The sequence below is a fragment of the Strix uralensis genome, chromosome 6 (assembly GCF_047716275.1).
Source record: "Strix uralensis isolate ZFMK-TIS-50842 chromosome 6, bStrUra1, whole genome shotgun sequence".
Taxonomy (NCBI): domain Eukaryota; kingdom Metazoa; phylum Chordata; class Aves; order Strigiformes; family Strigidae; genus Strix; species Strix uralensis.
The window spans coordinates 6,410,163-6,429,175 of NC_133977.1; the positions used below are offsets into that span (position 1 = coordinate 6,410,163).

A 19,013-nucleotide genomic window follows, 5' to 3' on the forward strand; every position below is an offset into this window, starting at 1 on the left:
CAAAATGACTGAGCTTTTGATAGCAATTGTAGTTGTACTAATCTGAAGAAACTCCACTGATATGGCACAGTTCCTCAGAGTTTACACTATTGATGTATTTCGAACCCCAGGAATTAAAAAACCATTAATCTAGATCCTGCAGATCATAGACACTTACAAATGAGAGTGAAAGGTGATAAACTGGCCTTTTTATTTACCTTACAATATTTATTTCATGAGTGGGGAGGGAGTGAGAAAATATTGCGAGCTAACTTTTCTTTTTGGTCAGCTGACTGCAGGTGTTGGTAATGCTGTAGGATCAGGTGTGTCTCAGTATCCATAGCTACATTTCCATCAAGTACCATCAAAGAATTGATTTTTGGCATGTTTTGTTGGAATGAAGCTGCTCAGCTTCAAAGAATAGATCATCCACCAAGAAAAGTGCTTTGTTTGACTTTTATGTGCCACAGTAAAATGTCCACGTTAGCTATATTGTGAAAAATGTATCCATTATGTTCATATCATTAGTCTTCTACAAGCAATGAGTTTGTCCCAAGGGCTAATGATGAGCCAAATTCAGGAGACTGCAAGTACAGTTTTGGTTGAGATGCATGAGGTTCCTGCCTTGATCAGCATGAAGTCTGGGATGAATTTGACCTGGCTGGTGTACAGTCCCTGGGGTAGGATTGTACCATTGGTGAAGAGAAGGGAAAGGCCATTTTGTGTCAGGTAACATATAACTTATAGCAAGAGACAGTTGTTTCTCAGAGAGTTCAAGTCCGAGACAAGAAGGCAACAAGGTTTACTGCCCAACCACCCTCTACAGAGGTTGAATCTAGAATACAGACAAAAAGGGACTTGCCAAAGGCATTCAAGACATCAGTGTCACACACAGGAATGAACCCAGATGTCCTAAAGCCCTGTCTGCTGACCCAGTTACAAGACTATACACACACACAAAAAAAGTAAGAAAATGAGAAAGGGAGATTTTTCTTCTCCCAGGTGAAGTGAGAAGTTTTATGCTCTTTCACTCTTGATTCAGACTTCTCAGAGAAAACACCTCTTTTTAATAGCCTAGTAGAACCTTCAGTGTGAATTTTTGTTTGGATGTTTTTCTGTCAACGAATGCAGATAAGTACATTCGGAGTTTCCTAAATTCCCTGTTTTTACAGGAAACCTTTTCAAAGTACTTCTGGATGTCTGGAGAGCTTTGTTTTGTGTTCTCAAGCTTTTCTGTCTTTACTTTCAGCCCAAGCACTTCTTTTTCTTTCCTTCTTTTCTTTTTCTTTCTTTTGGATTAATTTCACACCCATATTTAATTTCCTTTCATTTTGTCTGCCTTCCTTTCAGTCACGATAACAGTTTTTGAATCTATCCAGGGTTTGTAGTGCAAAACTAATCGCACCAAAAAAGAAACATCCTAAAAACCCAAAATCTTTCCTCCCTCCCTCCCTCCCTCCCTTCTCATTCTCTCCACGGAGCAAACCTAAAAAATCCTGCATTTTAGCAAGTGCTCTGGAGCTGTCGTTTATTTTTTGTGTTACAAAAAAAAAAAAAATACAACTAGGAAAGATATTGGGGCTAACAGGAATTGCTGAATTTTATTACACAGAAAAGCTTAATGTAGCTTCAGTGGCAGACATAGACACTTGATGCAGAGTTTTGTGCTAGAACAAAAGCTGTCCAGTATCCCAGATTCATCTCTCGGGGAGTTAAAGGATCCCATCATCCTTCAAAAGATAACTTTACTGTTAATTTTTTTCTGTGCTAAGCATTGTTTCCATAAAAAATCATCTTGGCTTCCTCCTGCCAAGTACTATGGCTAACTTTGACCATGGAGCACTGAGCAACACAGGTGTTGATGACGAGCATGGTGTGGAAAGGAGGCATCTGTCCAGCCCTGGTGGTAGCAGATTCATTTGCTGTGTTGAAGCTGGAGTAAATGTGATGGGAGCTGGGATGAGCTTTTGGGAGCAGTGAGCTGCACCAAAAAGTCTCTTCCTGGAGTAGTCGTTCGCATGAGGGTTTCCAAAGTACGCAGCACAGCGTGGCTCAGCACTGTCTGCTTGAGAAAAGTCCCACCCATATTTCAAGCTCCTCTGTAACATTGGTGATAAATATATATGTTGTCAGGCGTGTTGGCAGAGAGCAACAGGAGCAGATAGGAAAACTGCGTAGGTAAAAGGAGTCAGTCAGCTCTTTTTCTGTTTGACCTCATTTGACATCTGTGCAAGAGATGACAAAACCGCATGCTTGAACAGCAAATCTTTACGAGGGTAACACAAAGGCATGAGCCACGCACGTTCCTGGGCACTAAGGAAAGTATGAATAAAAATTTTCATGTCCCAAAGGAGCCCATTAGTTTCACTGCCTGACCTGTTTTTGGAAGCAAGGTTTCCTTCGCTGCTAGCCTTAATCAAAATAAGTGAAAACTCCCAACTAAAGTGGTTGGGAAAAGAAGAGGAGCTGTCAATATTATTCCCCCCATGTTGCTATTATCTTCATGACAGCTTGCTATTAATTGTCTGTTTCCAGAACTTTGTTTCTGACAGTGACAAGAAAAGGGAAAACTTCCTTACTTAAAGGGAAACTGAAGCACCTTCCTCCTATCTCCTAATATGAGACAAAGAATTAAAAGGTGTCAGGTGCTAAAAGAAATGGTTTTTCTTGTGCAGGAGCATGTAGCTGGAACAGTGGGGCTCACTGCCACGGGATGAGAAGGCTTGAGCTAGAGTTTAAGGGCTTGTTCAGTGATTTTATGCAGAAGAAAACTATCTAGTGCTGTAGCTAAGTGCTATAAGTTAAATGTCATGTATTCTGTCTGTCTCTGCTTATATAGTATAAAATAACTGGTAACACTATGTTTGGCACTGCTCGCTTCAAATAACTCATAGGTTCTGTTGGCTTTATAATGCTAAAGAGCTTCTGCAAAATTTGCAAAGGGGCAGCACTTGGAATAAATATAAACTGTAAGCAGCTGAGGTAAATTGACTTCAGGGTATTACTTCCATTAATACTACCTACGAATCTGGCCCAACATCTACACTTGTTTTACCCAAAGAGGGAAAAAAAACCCCAAGACAAACAAAAGCACTTCTCAAGGGAGTGTTTGTCCAGCAGCATTCCTGCTCTGCACCAGGGTACCTACACCCTGCGCTGCCTGTGTGAGCTGTTCCTCTTCACCTGCAGTCGGACGTCGGCTTGCGATGGCGTGTGGATCTCCAGTCACCTCCTTAAATTCCTGCTGAGCTGTGGCACTGACAGCGAGCAGACAGGACAGGGCAGAGAAGAACAACAGACCAACCTAAACTTGTTTTCGTTTTTCCTACTTACTGTGTCCCAGGAGCAGGGTTAAAATGAAGAGATGCCAACGAGTGTATTTTGGAAGGTTTGTCCTGTGAACCAATTAACGCTCTGTTTATCAAGTCAACTTTAATATAATGTTAAAGGTCTGAAGTGGAGTGGAAAGTACAGAGTCAGTACATACAGTTAAGGTTTAACCTCTGTCTTAAGCCACTTCCCACCCACATCCAGATAGTGTGAGGGCATTGCAGGAGGAGGCTCCTTTCTGAAGTCACCTCTCGTATTCATAGCAGGGCCTCTCCTCCTTTAAAAGAAAGTTGCCATAAACCTGGCTGCCTTTAAGCAATTTTGAAGCTAGCCAGGTGATAAAATACACAGTTATTTTGTGGACTTCCTGGTTTTTGTTAGTTTATCTCACCACCAGAGTGCTATTTAAACAGAGTCCCTTTTTAATAGTGTTTAACCATTTCAGAGTCAGTGTAAAGTCCCTGGGAACCCCACCAGTGCCAGGGGTGCCTGGAGGACTGGGACATGTTGGTATGGCACAAAGGCACTGTGCCCGGTTCAGTGGCCTCACAGCAGAATTTGCATTTGAAATTTTCAAATATATGTGGTGGAGAATCTGAAAGCTCCACTGACATTCATATTAACTAAAAAATGAGTGTCAGGTGCCTTTTGCCAGCTTTGAAGCTCTTCACTGAAGGAGATAAAGGTACCATGAGGGGAGCTTCTATGTGGTAGGATGTATGTTTCTTGGGATGTGGAATTGGAGCAAGTAACCATGAATTTCATCTTTTTCAGAACTAAATACAATGTTAGTGTCCTTATCTGTGTTTTCCTTGATGGAGTATGTAATCTATTTTCATGGTTTCACATAGACAGGTACGTTTTCCTTTGTTTTTCACACATATTTAAGATACAACATACAAACCTACAAAGTAAACTGGGTGTCTTCTGTGCTGCAAGGAAAGAAAATGGAGTATAAGATTCTCGCTTTTCTGTTTTTAATTATTTAATGGGTGCTGCAAGACTGTGGCAGGAGCCCTGCAAGTATCTGGGTGGTTAGGGAGAGTTCAGTAATTCTGTGACTGTGCCAATGAAACAGGAGTTTGTTTGTTTGTTTGCTAAACTTCTGGCACAAAAATGCCACCTACTTATTTATAACCCTTGTGGCAGATTGGAACATTGTTTTATCTGTAAAATCCTGCAGATCAGTTAATAAATAAACACAATCTGATGAATCAGATTAAATAACAGAGCCACCAGCAGCTGCAAGATAAATCATAGTAAACTACTAAAGTAATAAAAGGCTGCAGGCAGAACTGCCTCAAAGGTACAAGTAAGGACCCCAACCCTTGAGCTGTTGTACATGAACACTAATGTTTACTGATTTACACCAGATTCTAGCCTGTATAGATGCTTGAAAGTTTCTCCTGACTAGAGTTTTTACTTGTTTTCCATGTGCGCGTGTTTTTGTGGTCGGTTCTAGCCAAAATGTAGGACGGATGACGTCCTGAAAATCTGATGTTTAATACTGCTTGCTGCAGAAGATCGAGGGAGAACAGAACATTAGTACAGTATTTCACTGCTAGCCGCTTATTTTACACTACGGTAAAAAACTGGCAGGTAGATGCAGGTGTCAAGCTGCTGTTTCATGCCCTGGAGATGTTTATAGGGAAGGCAGGCGTGTCTAGAAAACAAAGGGTGTGTAGGTGCAATGTTTTGCCATTGTTTTACTGCATGCTGATGTACCTCAAGTATCTAGTGGTGTTTCACTGCTAGTAATAGTACATGGTAGTTGTCGACAGAAATAACTTATCATTGACTGCCACTGTACAGAAAGTCAGGACAAGCTGGTTTTGATTTGCTGGGAGGCTCACAAAATGTTGAACAGCCACGTATATATCAATAGGCAATTGATAATAATCCTTACTAGGAGGCATTGGGCCACGAGGCCCAAACTGAGTCAAGTGCTCTATTTCAAGCTCCAAGTCAAGAAAATACTAGTTGCTTAATGGCATGTATGTAGGCTTCACCTGTTGTAATGCTGCATTTTGATTTTTTGAACCTTTTGAGGTGTTCAGAAACCTCTTTAAGCACAGATCTAGCTGTATGGTTCCTCTACTGCATGATCTAGTGAACCCATCTTTTACCACATGACTTCACAAACCTTAAGACTTGGCCCAAAATACAGTGATCTAAAAAGTGCTTGTAGAATGGAGACATCAGAACTCCATGGGGTCCGGAAACGTAGCTATATCTCATGAAACGTACCTCAGGTATTGCTGCCTCTGCTTGGACTGGCAAGCATGACAAGGTGAAGGCAAAGTTTTCTTAATGTGATTAAAGATTTGGTTCTTTCTGAAAATCAGACTGCTTTAAGATGTCACAGGTTGGGCGCTCAGAAGTGGAGGTACTTGACACTGTGTGTCGCAAGTCTGTGTGCTTGTGTCCTCCAGCAGCCTGGAGCCTTATTTTAGACGTTTATGTGTTGTGACTTCTGCATGCAGCTTGTCTCAGACAATCTCAGGTTAGCTGTGGGACTTGCTGTTATTTCTGAACTCCCGTATATACTGATTATTGTGTGTTTGTGTGTGTGTAATCTCCCAGGCAAAAAAAAAAAAAGGCAACAAATCAAAGAGCCCCCATGAATTTCAATGAACACATTTACAGTCATTAAGCACAGCAGCGAGATACAGCATCGGAGTAGGAGGCAGTTTCCTTCGCAAAGCTACGTGCTGCTCAGAGCCAGCATGGGCTTAGGTCTCACTTTAATTTTTTTGGTGATTAATTCGTTTAGGGGTCTATTATTCATGTAAATATTTTTGTGTGTGAAGCTTTGAGCTAGACAGCTCTAGAAAAGCCAAAGTGCGCTGTTTAATTACAGCAGTGAACTGGAGGGACTGTGTGTCACCTCTTTGCAGCCTCAGCCCTCCTGCCGAAACCTCAGTGCTGCCTTGGCCCTCCTTGGCTCTGACAATTGCTTCCTTGGCTTGGGGAAGCTGGAGGTGGGAAGGACCGCAGCAGCTATTATATCCACCTTTTTGTGACTATTGCACACTCTCTTTTTTTGTCCTGTATGGTGTTAAATGTCACCAGGCTCAGGGGCATTTTACATTTCCCTGGGCTGACTGTTTCACGGCCTGAAAGGACACCATGCCTGCAAATTGCCTCATATGCCACTTATTTTTTTTCTGATTTGATTTTCTTATTCCTGCTTGATCCTCCACTCTGTGCCATCCCAAATATCTCCTCCTGCTCTTTAATGTTCACTCCCATATCTAATAAAATCACAGTGTATTATTAAGTCCTTAATTTCTCAGTGGAGATATGGGCCGTATTTGTCTGTGTCTACCTACTTGTGTGAGCTTCACCAAATTAGCCTCTGCATCTCACAAAGTGCATGAATTCATTTACATGCTGTGAAGAAGGGAATTATTACCTTAATCATACATATGAATAATTGAAGCACAGGAAATCAGAATAACTTGCCTGCAGTCACAAAATTTGTAGCATTACTAAGAGTTGAACCCTATGCTCCCTAGTCTCAACCCAGCACCTTAATAATATGTCCTACCTCTGTGTTAGAACTGATCTTACTGTGATAAGTCCTGTTCAAGGCAAAGGGCTGCTTTGTGGTAGGCACTGTGTGACTGCAGAACAGCTCCCCTCTCCCAGGCAGCTTCCGGTTTTAGGGAAGAAAGTAGAAATAATGAATTAATACTGGTGTTATGACTGTGACAGACAATTCTGCAACCTCACTAATAGGGGTGAGTATCAGCCCAAAAGAACATTTTAACTTCCTCAATGCAGCTTCAGAAAGCTTCAGTTGGAGAGTGCTGGGGTTCCCTCCAACTCCGGGGTGATAGGGGCCAAGTAGGACTTCAGATATTATAGAAATAAGTTGTGCTCAGTGCACTACTATCAGAGGAACTTTCTCAGACTGAAAGTAGCTACGTCAGATGGCCACTTAGTTCAGAAATCCTGGCTGGCTTCCCTTCCAAGGTCCTGATGGGGCAATAATGCAAAAGTAATAAAAGTCTGGTACAAAGCTCAGTGCAAAGTCTCTAGTCCTTGGATTGTGCTGACCTACGTCACACGGCCGTAGTAATGCACTTTCCTGGATGAGTTGGTCACGTTAGCGGTTGAGCTGTCGCAGGGACTCGGGACACGGGCAGGTGGCTGGCAAGGAGTTGTGCTCTGTGCTGCTGCAGAGGAGAACGTGGTACCCAAAATAGTGGGAGTAGTTAATCCTGACTGCTGAAATCGGTGAATGTTTTGTCATTGGTCTTAATGGAGACAGGATTTTGGCTCAGCAAAGTGTATCGTTGCTCTTAACCTGTTCTGTAAGCTGTTATATGCTTATGGCAAGGTGTTACCTGGGATGCCTTGTTATTTCCCTTTGACTTACTTTATATTCTGCTATGCACTCCCATGTCTTTTGAGAACAAAATGCTGCGTGAATGCCTTACGGGCTCTTTCTCTTTCACTGACCTTATTTTATGACTTTAAAGAAGTTTCCCTAGGCCCAAGTCTGCTTTCTGTCTTGAATATTGACCTTAGAGTTACACCATCTCATTGTCACTGCACGCAGACTTCTCAGCTATCAAAGTTCACCCACAGGACTCAAAGTATTCCTAACTCAGAAACACCTTGCCTTTTATGCCCTCCTCCTCCTCTTCCCCCTCCTCCCTCCACATGAGCATTTTAATTTCATAAGGAAACTCCGTTTCTCTGTGAATCTCGACGAGCGGTTTACCTGTTTAATGGTAAAAATTGTACTTCAAATTTAAATGTCTTTTTCACTGTGACTGTCATAATATTTTCCATTTGAGGCTGAGACTCCACTGTGGGTTTTCTGTGCCACATTGTCATCCGTACGAATCTGAGCTTAAACGCGTGGAAATTCTGACATTTCAGCAAGAAATATAAAGTGGGGTTTTATGTTCTTCAAGTTAGCTGTTTCATAGGTATGGCTGCTGGGTTTTGCCCAGTGCCTTGGTCTTTCCCAGTTCAACAACAGATTGAAGATTTCTCAAGATTTTGGGCTTGTTTGCATTCACTGTATTGTGTCATTTCTATGAGAATGAGTGATGGTAATTTTTTATCTGATTGCTTACCTTGAGAAGGTGATGAAGGAATAATTACCCCAAACCAGGGATTTCCAAACTGACTTTGCTTGGGTGCCACTACCGTTGGCAGTGGCGGCTGCATACAACGCTGAATGTGATGTCTGTGTACCATGGTCTTCAGTGAGGATCTCTGAGAAGGCAGCTTCGTACCAAGCAAGCTGAGCCAAACTTTTGAGTGACTTCACAGTGGAAATGGCTCCATGGTGGAAAGAGCTGCCTTTAGTGGGTGCTTGGAGAGGGTTTTGGAAGGCCATAGCACTGTTAGACTGTTTGCCTTCAAGTCAGTGGTCTATAGACCAAGACTGCTCATGCCCAGTAGTGCAAGCCACATGTTTTGGGGGCAAATTTTGGCTATTAATGTTTACCTCCTATACAGTATTTGATAAAGGCTGAAATCTCTCTTGGCAGTCATGTGGTTTCATACAGTGGTTTATGTGGAAAAAAGTCTGCTGTTGAGGAGATCACCAGAATTGAATTCGCTAATACACTTTTACAGCTTTTTATTGCGTAATACAAAATATGGAAAAATGTACGCCCACTGGCAACGCTCACATCCAAAAATATATATATTTTTTGACATTAGTTACTTTGAGAATATGAGGGGAAATTTGCAGCTATTTCAATGACGTGACATTTGTCACAACAACAAGGTTTCTAAAATCCAGACTGTAATTGCTACCTCAGCTAGCTGCACCTCTTACCAAATGGGTTGTGAGAATTGCTGGTGACACAAACTGCTGCTATCAGAACTGATTCCGTTGTGGTCTGACCTTATCAATTGCATTGCAACCCAAGTCACCGTCACTTTGTGTGATTTTGTAGTATAAATCAGATTTTTCACATGTGGGGCGATGATGTGATTGCATCTGTAGAGCAGGGGGAACAGAATTTGGAAATGAACCCAAGGGAGTTGTATTTGATCCTACTCAACTGGAGCTCATAAACTTCATTCTTCATGGTTGTGTCTGAGCAGCTTCCAGTTGTGTATTAGGCAACATGACTAACATTTGTCACGTGTTGTTTATTCTCTTATCTTCTCCCCAGAGGAAGGAGCATGTGTGCTGGAGTATTTCTTTCCTTGGGGAGTTATGTTCCTCCAATCCCATATTGCCTGTAGAAATGGTACCTTTATCATTAGCTTTTATCATCTCTCTATGAACCTTGAAATTTGATGGAATTTGTGTAGCTGACTATCCTAGATATCATTGGAAAAGCTCAGCCTTGTGTTTCTGAAATTTTTGCAATGCAGGGAGCAACCATTTGAAGAAGTGTAATACAAACTTTTTTTTTGATTGTTGATTTTGTACAGTGAGCTTGTAGCAGAATATGTTTCTCTGTGCTAAATGATAACATATTTAATTAATTGTAGCTGCCCCTTGAATAGCTGAAAGCAGTCATCCCTTTCCCTTGTGTCTTACACTTTATCTTGATAAACCTGTGTAGCAAAACTGGGTGGGCTAATTCAGCCCTGCTTCAGCTCGGTTAACTTAATCCCTTCAACTGTATTTGATTTTTTTGATCCAGTTAACTGGACTCATTTTTTTTGACTCACTTAGCTTCTAATAAAGGTGTCAGTCTGGCAGACATGGATGCCATCTAGATGCATGATGAAGCAGCGTAATGGTGATGATAAAAGTCTTTCCACCCTAGGGAGCCGCCAGTGTGTTTTCCTAAAGGTGCTTCCAGAATGAGATGGCTGGTTTATGTTTAAGAGCTGAGACTTGATACAGATCGTTCACATCAAGGGCAATTACTCTGGGAATGGTAATGAGCCTCATGCTTGGCCTCCACTGAGATTTCCAGTATCGGCACCAGTTATGGCAACAGTGTAAGTTAGTGAGCAAAATAAAATAAAGACACAATACTTTCCTGAGGATAAGCCTTATCTCTAAGTAAAGAGAAATAAATCCACAGTTTGGATGCTTATTAAAAGCAGCTTTTTTTCCCCCAGTGGAAGACTTGGTTGTGTCACTGAACTTTACGCACAAACTTTTTGAGAAAAACAGAAACTTTCTGCAAGTGTGTTCATTTCATCAAATCCATTTTTTCTGGGACAAAAACATTTGAAATTTTTTGACCAGCTCTGATACTGGAGACTCAGGCTTTTTCATCTTCCATTATATGGGTGATGTGGGGCACACACTGTGGTATGTGCTAGTCCTGCAGAGCCCCAGAGAATTTCCCTGACTCTGGGTCTTCAGCCCCAATGCAAGGAGCCCTCTGACCAGCTTCCTATGGGCTACAGGTGTCCTCCCCAGTTTCCCCTGCATTTTCCCATCCCAGTAGTGACGGTGCATTTTGGCTGCAATTAGTGCAGCTTGGATTTCATTAAATAAATGACCATGAAAAGCTTTCTGTATTGGGACAAACCCAATAGAAACATGTATAGTATCCAACAGAGGATGTTCTTAATTTCTTTGGCCGGAAACTAAAATTCTTACCTAAGATTTTCAAAATTCTGGAAGAAGTTGGCCTTCCCCATCCCTTAGCCAGCTCTGAAAATCACAGCCGATGGTGTTTTACTAGACTTGCAGTACTGACTTAATAGCTCTTTAGTTATTAGAGAATAAATGTTCGTGTTCTACAAGTTTAAATTATATTAAAAGCCTTTATTATCACAGCTTGGCAAAATACACTTCTGGCTAGCTTTCTGGCCTTGGGTTAGGCCATTCTTGTGGTTTCTTAATGACATGCTATGAAAAGGATATACTTTATGAGAATCTGGTGCCAGGTTTTGCATGTATTAAGAGGCATTTGCCATTTGTTCATAATGCTGCTGAGTGAAACAAAAAAAACTAAAAAATTGGAGTTACGTCTTGCATTTGTCTGGCTTGATTTTCATTGTACCTATGGCCTTTTATATTTTTTATATATTTATATTATATATATTTTAATATTAGCTGATCTCTGAATTACTGTTGACAGCTTGGTTCTGGCTTGTAACAGTGCTGTTACCAAAGTTACTTTCTGTTGTCTTTTATTTTCCAACTTTCCCTTTAGTAATTTTGGCAAAGTTTTCTCAATGAAAGAACAACTCCTCTGGGCCATGTAATGGGTTTCCCCACAGTTGGGAGCAGAATTAGGCCACTGGGGCAACTCGTTTTTGTAAAGGCAACTGTTCGTGCCATGGGCAAAATGTCTCAGAAGTTTCTTTCCCACGAGACTTGGTGACACACAGGCAGTGCTGGGGTGTGATTCAGCTGTTTGGTTTGTTTTCCTCTCTCGTCGTCTGTTTATTTGCTTTGCGACCAACAAGTCCGCCTCTTTTTCCTTCTGATGAATCTACGCGTTAGTGTGAAAAACGGATGGGGCGAAGTACCCGGTGGGTGGGAGGAGGTGTGTGTGGTGGGAAAATGGGGCTGGGAAAAAGGTCTGGGACTTGAGTAACCTTTCTTGGGTGTCTTTCCATCGCAAGAGTTGTTTTTTGCAAAGGTGTGATTTTGATAGCAAAAGTGGGTTGCAGTGGATTTGACCTGATGCTCTTGTTCTTTCCGCAGTGGGGAAGCCTCACAAGTGCAACTACTGCGGCCGGAGCTACAAGCAGCGCAGTTCGCTGGAGGAGCACAAGGAACGCTGCCACAACTATCTGCAGAATGTCAGTATGGAGGCTGCCGGGCAGGTCATGAGTCACCATGGTGGGTGGAAACTGCCTCTTGAGGTCTCTTGGATTTGCAGCATCTCTTGCGGATTTTTTTCCATCTCTTTCTCTTCCTTCCTTTCAGCTTTGCATCACTTCCATCTTATAGATTGCTTATACTCGGATAGGCAGGAGGAGAAAAGATGGGTAAAATCCTCACTCTGTCCAATTTAACAGCAATGGTTTTGCTGATTTTATTTATTTATTTATTTATTAAGTCAGTATTTCACTTTTTAGTATGTATAAATATGCAGTCATGAAAATAAAGCGAAGTCATCTGTGCGAAGTTACCCTAAAAATTAACTAAGCCATGTATGAAATGTATGATTCCCCTCCCCTTCCTTTCTGATAGTGACTGGTAATTATAAGAGATAAGAATGGTGGACGTATTCAGAAGTCATTATTTCTACTCCCTGTAATATTTCTTTTATCCAAAAAAAGGGAAGGGATAGATATAAAAATCACCAGAGCAGAATGGAATTCAACAGTGTTGATGAAAGTCATTATAACCAAAAAAAAATGTTTATATGCATTTACATGTGTTAGTATTAATATGTTAACTAACACTGCATGTGTTAATATACATAAAGACTGAAGATTGCCAAAAAGATTGTTGAAAGCAAGAAATGTCAAACTCCATGAATTTGTTTTCAAAAATTTCTGTATCTATTAGTATGGATAGTGAGCATAATGTCTTGGACTGGAGGGTTGTAAGCTTATCTGTAGCACTAAATACTAAATGGTAGCTGTCCAAAAATTGTTACAATTTTATTCAAAACTAGTCTTTCGGAAACTCTTCTAAAACCGAGTATCTCTTAACTTTTAAAAGTTGTCTTTAGATGTTTGGTACTTGATTTAAAATTTCTTACTAATCAGAAAATATAAAAATTAAATGTTTTCCATTTTGATTAAAAACCGCCATATATCTAAAAATACCAGAAAGTTAGATTGTAGGTAGATGAAAAGGTGAAAGAACATTTCCTCTTTTTTTCCATTTTGTTTTACCGTGTTGAGTGGAGTCATATGGCTTCATTTACAAATTAATTACGTAAAAGTTCTGAAAGGTCATTTCTAAAAACCTAAAAATACAAGCTGAAATAAATTCTATTTGGTGTTTCTAATATGGGCTATTTTTTGGTGAAAGAAATTACCAAAAAATTTTAAAGAGTACTTTTCCATGAACAATTTAATCCTATAAAGGCATTTAAATATATCTGATATGTATTGCCAAAATGTTCATACAGCTCTATTAAGTAATTACTATCTCTGTAGACACCCTGGAGACTACAATCAACATTTAAAATGTAATGGATGACTTCAATGTCTTTAAAGTTAGTGATTATCAGCTTTAGACCTGACTTTACACTTGTAAAAGTCAGCAGAAAGACTGATCTCAGGGCTTTGCTATTTGCAGGTACCTGTTGTGTGCTTCTCTGCTAGATGGAGCACGTAGTTGATAGTAGGATTTTAACCACTGACTCCATTCCCAACAAAATACACCCTCTTCACTCTATGAGGGTGTGCCTGTCTTATTAACCAGCTGGATGGTGATTTCAGTCAGCCTTTCCCTAGGGAAATAACAGTAGGCTGATAGAGTTATGACAGCCAGGAGGTTTCAGAGGTCACGTTGTGGAGGATCTACCCAAATTCTACTCAACTTCTGGGTTTATTATTCAGTTATTTATTAAAATTAGGTTTACTCTTGTTGGTAGTGTACTTCTGTGGAAATGTAAAGCTTTTTCTAAGCTGCTTAATGCTATGACAGGAAGAGTAAGTCCTTAACCTTGTCTACCCAAAGAAGCTGGAATGGTTGACCTTGCCTTGATTTTTCTACCAACGGAAGTTAAACCAGTGAAAACCCCATGTGGACAGTTCTTTTATTTACAGCCTGACTGACTTTGCTTGGGCTTAAAATAGAAATGTTCACACAACCACTTCACTTTTCTCAACAAAATTAGCTTAAAACAGCACTTTGAATTCAACTAGTGCCTCTTTCTCCTCTGGGCAAATATGTCTAAATCTCCCCTGGTGAATGTTTAAGGGGATGTTTGATCCACTGTCTTTGTTTAGCTGTTTCTGTCTTCATTTAGCTGTTTAGCGAGGGCACAGCAAGGACAGGCAGCGACAGGGAGCTCCAAATTCAGCTGGGACCAGTAATAAATATCACTTCACATCCCAGCGTCACTCCCACCCGTGAAGTTCAGCATGGGAGTGTGAGGGTCATCAGCACCAACCTGTAGAGGTCTGCAGCAAAGTCCTTTCTCCTGGGACTATAAAGACACCAGGGAAGACCATAGAAATGATTACTCAGCTTAAAGTTAGGTCTTAGTCTAACCCTGAAAAATGTATTTGTTTCCTTCTCTCCCATGTCACACATGGAAAAGGTACTCCTGAGAATGAGTGAGTGTATGCTTTGGAGATTTTGATCATTGGTTTATTTTGCATCACACTGGGGTTAAGTTTTTCTGACTCTCTTTCCAAATACTTGTTCAGTATTTTCTCCTTGCTGAGTGTTTTGAAGCCTCTGAATGCATTTTGGTGTGACTCCTGGTCACAACTTCACCAGTATGCACAGAATAGATAGAGGTGGGGATTTTCTTATCCCTACCTGCATCCTGCTTTAAGGATGCAGGTAGCTGTGCTGGGTCTCCACCAATATGGCCAACACTTAATATCAGTCTAAATTATTTCTGCAGACATGAATTGTTCTGGAAAACTGGAGGCAGCCCCTAGAGAGTTTGGAATTTTTTCAAGCATTGTGCTCAAGTTGATCAGTTTTTATAGACATGCTACAGACATCTACTTGGATGCTTACGCAGTGGCCTGATGAGGCCTTTAATTTCAATTATCTTTGTCTTGCAGATGGCTAGATCACCTGACTAAAGTTGTAAGGGGAAGCCAGAGGAGGGGAAGAAGGGCTAGTTTCGGTGTGTGGGTAGGAATGTACAAGTCTCTGGGTCCCTCTGCATCATCTCGCAGGGTGCCGGTTGCTTGCTGAGCTGCCCCTCCTTGTGGCTAGCTCCTGTTCCCTGCTCAGCACGATGGCAGCTGCAAGACAGCTCCAGTGACTTTGTTGTTGGCAATTTTCGGCTAAGCAGCGCTGGCCCTGGAGGTAGAAATTAGTCTGCGGTCTCCTAGTTAGCACAGTGTGTTGGGGGTGGCAAAAGTGGCAGACTCCGAATGCCAAGAACATGACCTTGGTGGGAAGAAACAGGGAGAAGTGTTGAAGACTAGCTATGGTTTACACCCAGTTATATGTTCTTCTCCATCTCCACAAAGCAAAAAAGTTTAGGGACATTCCTAAATTGGGGTGCAGAAGGATACCCTTTTTAGAAGGAGAAAGAAGCCTAGCCCTAGGCAGTGCAAGGCTCAAAGGCCAGCTCCACAGAAAACACACAATGGACTTGTGTCCTTCCCTCTTACATAGTTGCTTAAAACATCATTAAAATGCTGGTCCCACAGGAGACTTCACACCAGGGTACATGGGAATATTTCCTGTCATTTTTCTGCGCACACACACTTTTTTAAAATAGCAATATTGTGAGCTTAAGAAAGGAAATTGAGGTTGATGGAGTAATACTAATTTATACCAGCTGAGACTCAGCCCAGTGTCTGTCGTCTGCACACAAAAGTATTTATCAGCAAAATGCACACTGGGTGATTTATTTTACTTCTTTTTTTCCCTATTCTTTCCTCACTGAAACAGCATAAACTTCTCTAATAGTATGTGTCGTTTCTTACAAATTAAGAAGCAGAAATGAAAAGATAGCCACTTTGAGCAGTGTGATTGAAAGACCAGTGTCTCTTCAGGAAAATAAAGTCTTTGTTCTGAAGATCATCTGTGTTTGTGTATTGAGAGTTTGGGTTTAGAAACAACATTTGGTGTTAACTGCAATTGAGGACATTAACAGTGTTAGAAGTGGTGAATGTTTGCATGGGCAATCCAGGAGCACACCCTGATAGCTGGTTAAGAATATCCCTGAACAGAAGCCTACTAAAATGTGAGCTTTTAGAAGTAAAAAGCCTTTCTGAGCTGAGGCCATAGGTTCACAGCCTAAAATGAGTTGCTGTATCAAAGCTAGTTATAACATGTCAGCTGTTCTTCGGTAGCTCCCACTACCAAGGGAATGAAGTACAATGAAATACAACAAAAAAGGAATTGCATTTACCGCAGAGTAAATGTGTACACATGAGCTTCTACCACAGAGCAGCTGATTTGTGATAACTGTTGGTTGTGTGTGATCGGTTTGCTTTTCCTCTTTTTTATTTTGTTTTTTCCCAAAAAGAAATTATGCAGGCTGGGCTGATTGCCCTTTATTTGTACATTTTTTAAATTGAAATGAAAATTAGTGTATGTAGAATTGATAATGTGATCTTTAGCGTAACTCCTTGGGTTTCTAAGATGTGACGTCTCACCTGTTTGGTCTGGTTTTGCATGCAATTTAAATGGTTCCAGAAACTAGACTACTTCTCTCTCTCCCTTCTCCCAGGAAATCTGCATAACAAAACACATTCCGGTAACTTATTCCCATCACAACACAAATATTGGCATGATTCAGTGATTCTGTTGCAGAAGAGCCATGGTCTGGATTATAGAGTTGAGTTCTGAGGTGGGAAAAAGAGCTTGCAGCAGGAAAGATAGAAAAGAAAATGTTTTTATTGGTGATGATTGTACTTCTTTTAAAAGGAGTCCAAGCAGAATTTTTGCCTGACTTAGAGAAGAGCAGATGTCTTTTTTAGCACTATTCATTTTTCATGGAAGAAAGGTTTCAAATTCCGTCTAGGAAATTTTATACGCATATGCCCAACAGTAGAATTATTTAATTATTACTTAATTGTTATAAGACATACAAATGTCACTGCATTTGGGGCTTATTCAGATGGCTATGGAAGTAATCAGGAGGTTTTCAACTGATTTTATGGGTAAGTACAGATCTACAAAGCTAGCATACCTTTAGGAAGTCTTCCTAGGAGGGATTTAGAGCCCTCTGCACCTCCCTAGGTCCCCACCACCAGCCTCGTGTGTTCTGTACACCAACGGCTGGAAATTCTTGAAGTAGCACTTGTGTGCAAACCAGGCCCATCGCAGTGAGGATGGCTGTCGCCTTGGAGCAGGGATCCAGGGTTTCACACAGAGTGTGCGTGCATACACTCGTTTTTGGTAAACCAAAAGGACAGTCAGATGCCAGTTCCCAGTGAAAATCAACAGACATAATCTTTCCTTTCTCCCAAAAATCTCCTCAGTAAATACTTGAGTAGAACTAGTAAAGATAGCTCCTGACCAACCACAGTATTTAAATAACCGTAAAAATTTAGCCTTAGTTATTAAAGTATTCCAGACCTCCCAGTCTGCACTGGGCATTAATTAGGTCACTTGAACACTGCATCGCATTTTGTTGCAACATTAGATTCATTTCATATTTACGCTTTTTCTTCCTCTCTTTCACTGATGCCAGCAGGACTGCCTTGTAAATGAGAAACCATTGTGTTTCTCAGGGGGAGCATCCTGTACAAATAAAAAAGCAGCAGAGTAAATCATTTTATAGCATATGGTAGGTTCTGAGCCTCAAAGTACTCAGCTTTCCATAGCAGCAGAGGCACAAATGGAATCAAATGAATAAATTGCCATGTTTTCTTATTATGAATGTCTGGATTTAGAAGTTCACCTGAGCAGATACTCTTTCTTGTAATTGCCTGGTATTTGCTCTTCCTTACTAGAAAGATGGCAAAGACAAGGCTTTTATCACCCCATTTTTCATATATTATGTGCTAGCAAACAGCTGCATGTTTAAGAACAGGGGAGTGATTACTCCATATTAGGATCCTAAAGGTAGTAAAGTTACCTGGGAGGAAAGTAGGCTGGTGGTGTTCATTTATGGCACATAATGGGAGAAGGTGTCTGTGACACGGAAGGCTGCTATAGTGGGAGACCAGAGGAGGACTAGCAGAAGATAAGGGTTTCAGCCCTTCTCTGCTACCTCTGTAATACCACCTGCACTTCACTGGAAGATTTATCTAATACAGAGTATACAAAGGGTTGCTCGCTTTACAAATTGTAGGAACTCTGTGCAAGATCATCCTAGCTTCTATTTCTCTGGCCATCCATTCTTCTCAAAAAATCTTTTACACCTTACCATCCCATTAGCACATGAACTAGTGGCTGATCCTTCTCAAGTGTCTCTTACTACCGTCTGAAGATGATTGCAGGACAATTAAGCCATGTATTAAATTCATGGCAGCAGAGCCACAGGTGGAGTCACACTTGACATATATTGCAAATGACTCAGACTCTCTGGGCCTGATCTGCAGCACGGTACCACTGACTCTTCTTGGTGTTTATAAGAGGGTGCTGGACAAAATCAGAGTGCTCTGTAGGCATTTAGTGAATCACTATGTCAGCAAGTGACATAAAACCCTGTGCAAGTCTGTCGCTATCCTGGTCAGGAGCCTGGGCAATTCCTATACTTCTTTTGCTCTAGCACCTTAGTCCTTAACCCGACAAGCAATGAAGAGTGAAATGAGTAAAGACAGAAGGGGTCACTGATTTCTTTTTATCATCTCAGAGACAGTGGATGAGCATTCCCCTAACCTATTTAGCACAGGAATGCTCCCTGCTGATCCCAAGAAGTGGGAGGATAGACACAGAAGACTTGCATTCACAGGTTGGTTTTAGGTCTGTGTTTGAAGGAATAAAGTATTAATCAAAAAATTTATAGTTTCTGCGACTGATTCTGAAGGGAATTTCCATGCAATGTTAATCCTGTAATTCCAGTACAGTGTTTGTTGATTTTACAGTCTTGTGTATAGAGAGGAAACATGCTTGAACAAACAGATCCTTCATTCAGGAAGCCTTTGTCTTGGGGAATGCACAGCCAGGCCCAGGAAACACAGGTCATCAATGCCTTGTATGTTTTTTAGTCATTAAGGTTAGCATGAAAAGAAAATAACATGCTGTATGATAA

General features: G+C 41.0%; 1 protein-coding gene across 6 annotated transcripts in view; it reads left to right on the forward strand.

Moving 5' to 3' along the window:
• Nucleotides 1-19,013, forward strand: part of IKZF2 (IKAROS family zinc finger 2) — a 120,336-nt gene that overhangs the window by 84,250 nt on the left and 17,073 nt on the right. For all 6 annotated transcript variants that reach the window (XM_074872581.1, XM_074872579.1, XM_074872584.1 and 3 more), the window contains one exon: nt 11,912-12,049. In XM_074872581.1, the coding sequence (XP_074728682.1) occupies nt 11,912-12,049 (138 nt within the window). The remainder of the gene's footprint in view (nt 1-11,911; nt 12,050-19,013) is intronic.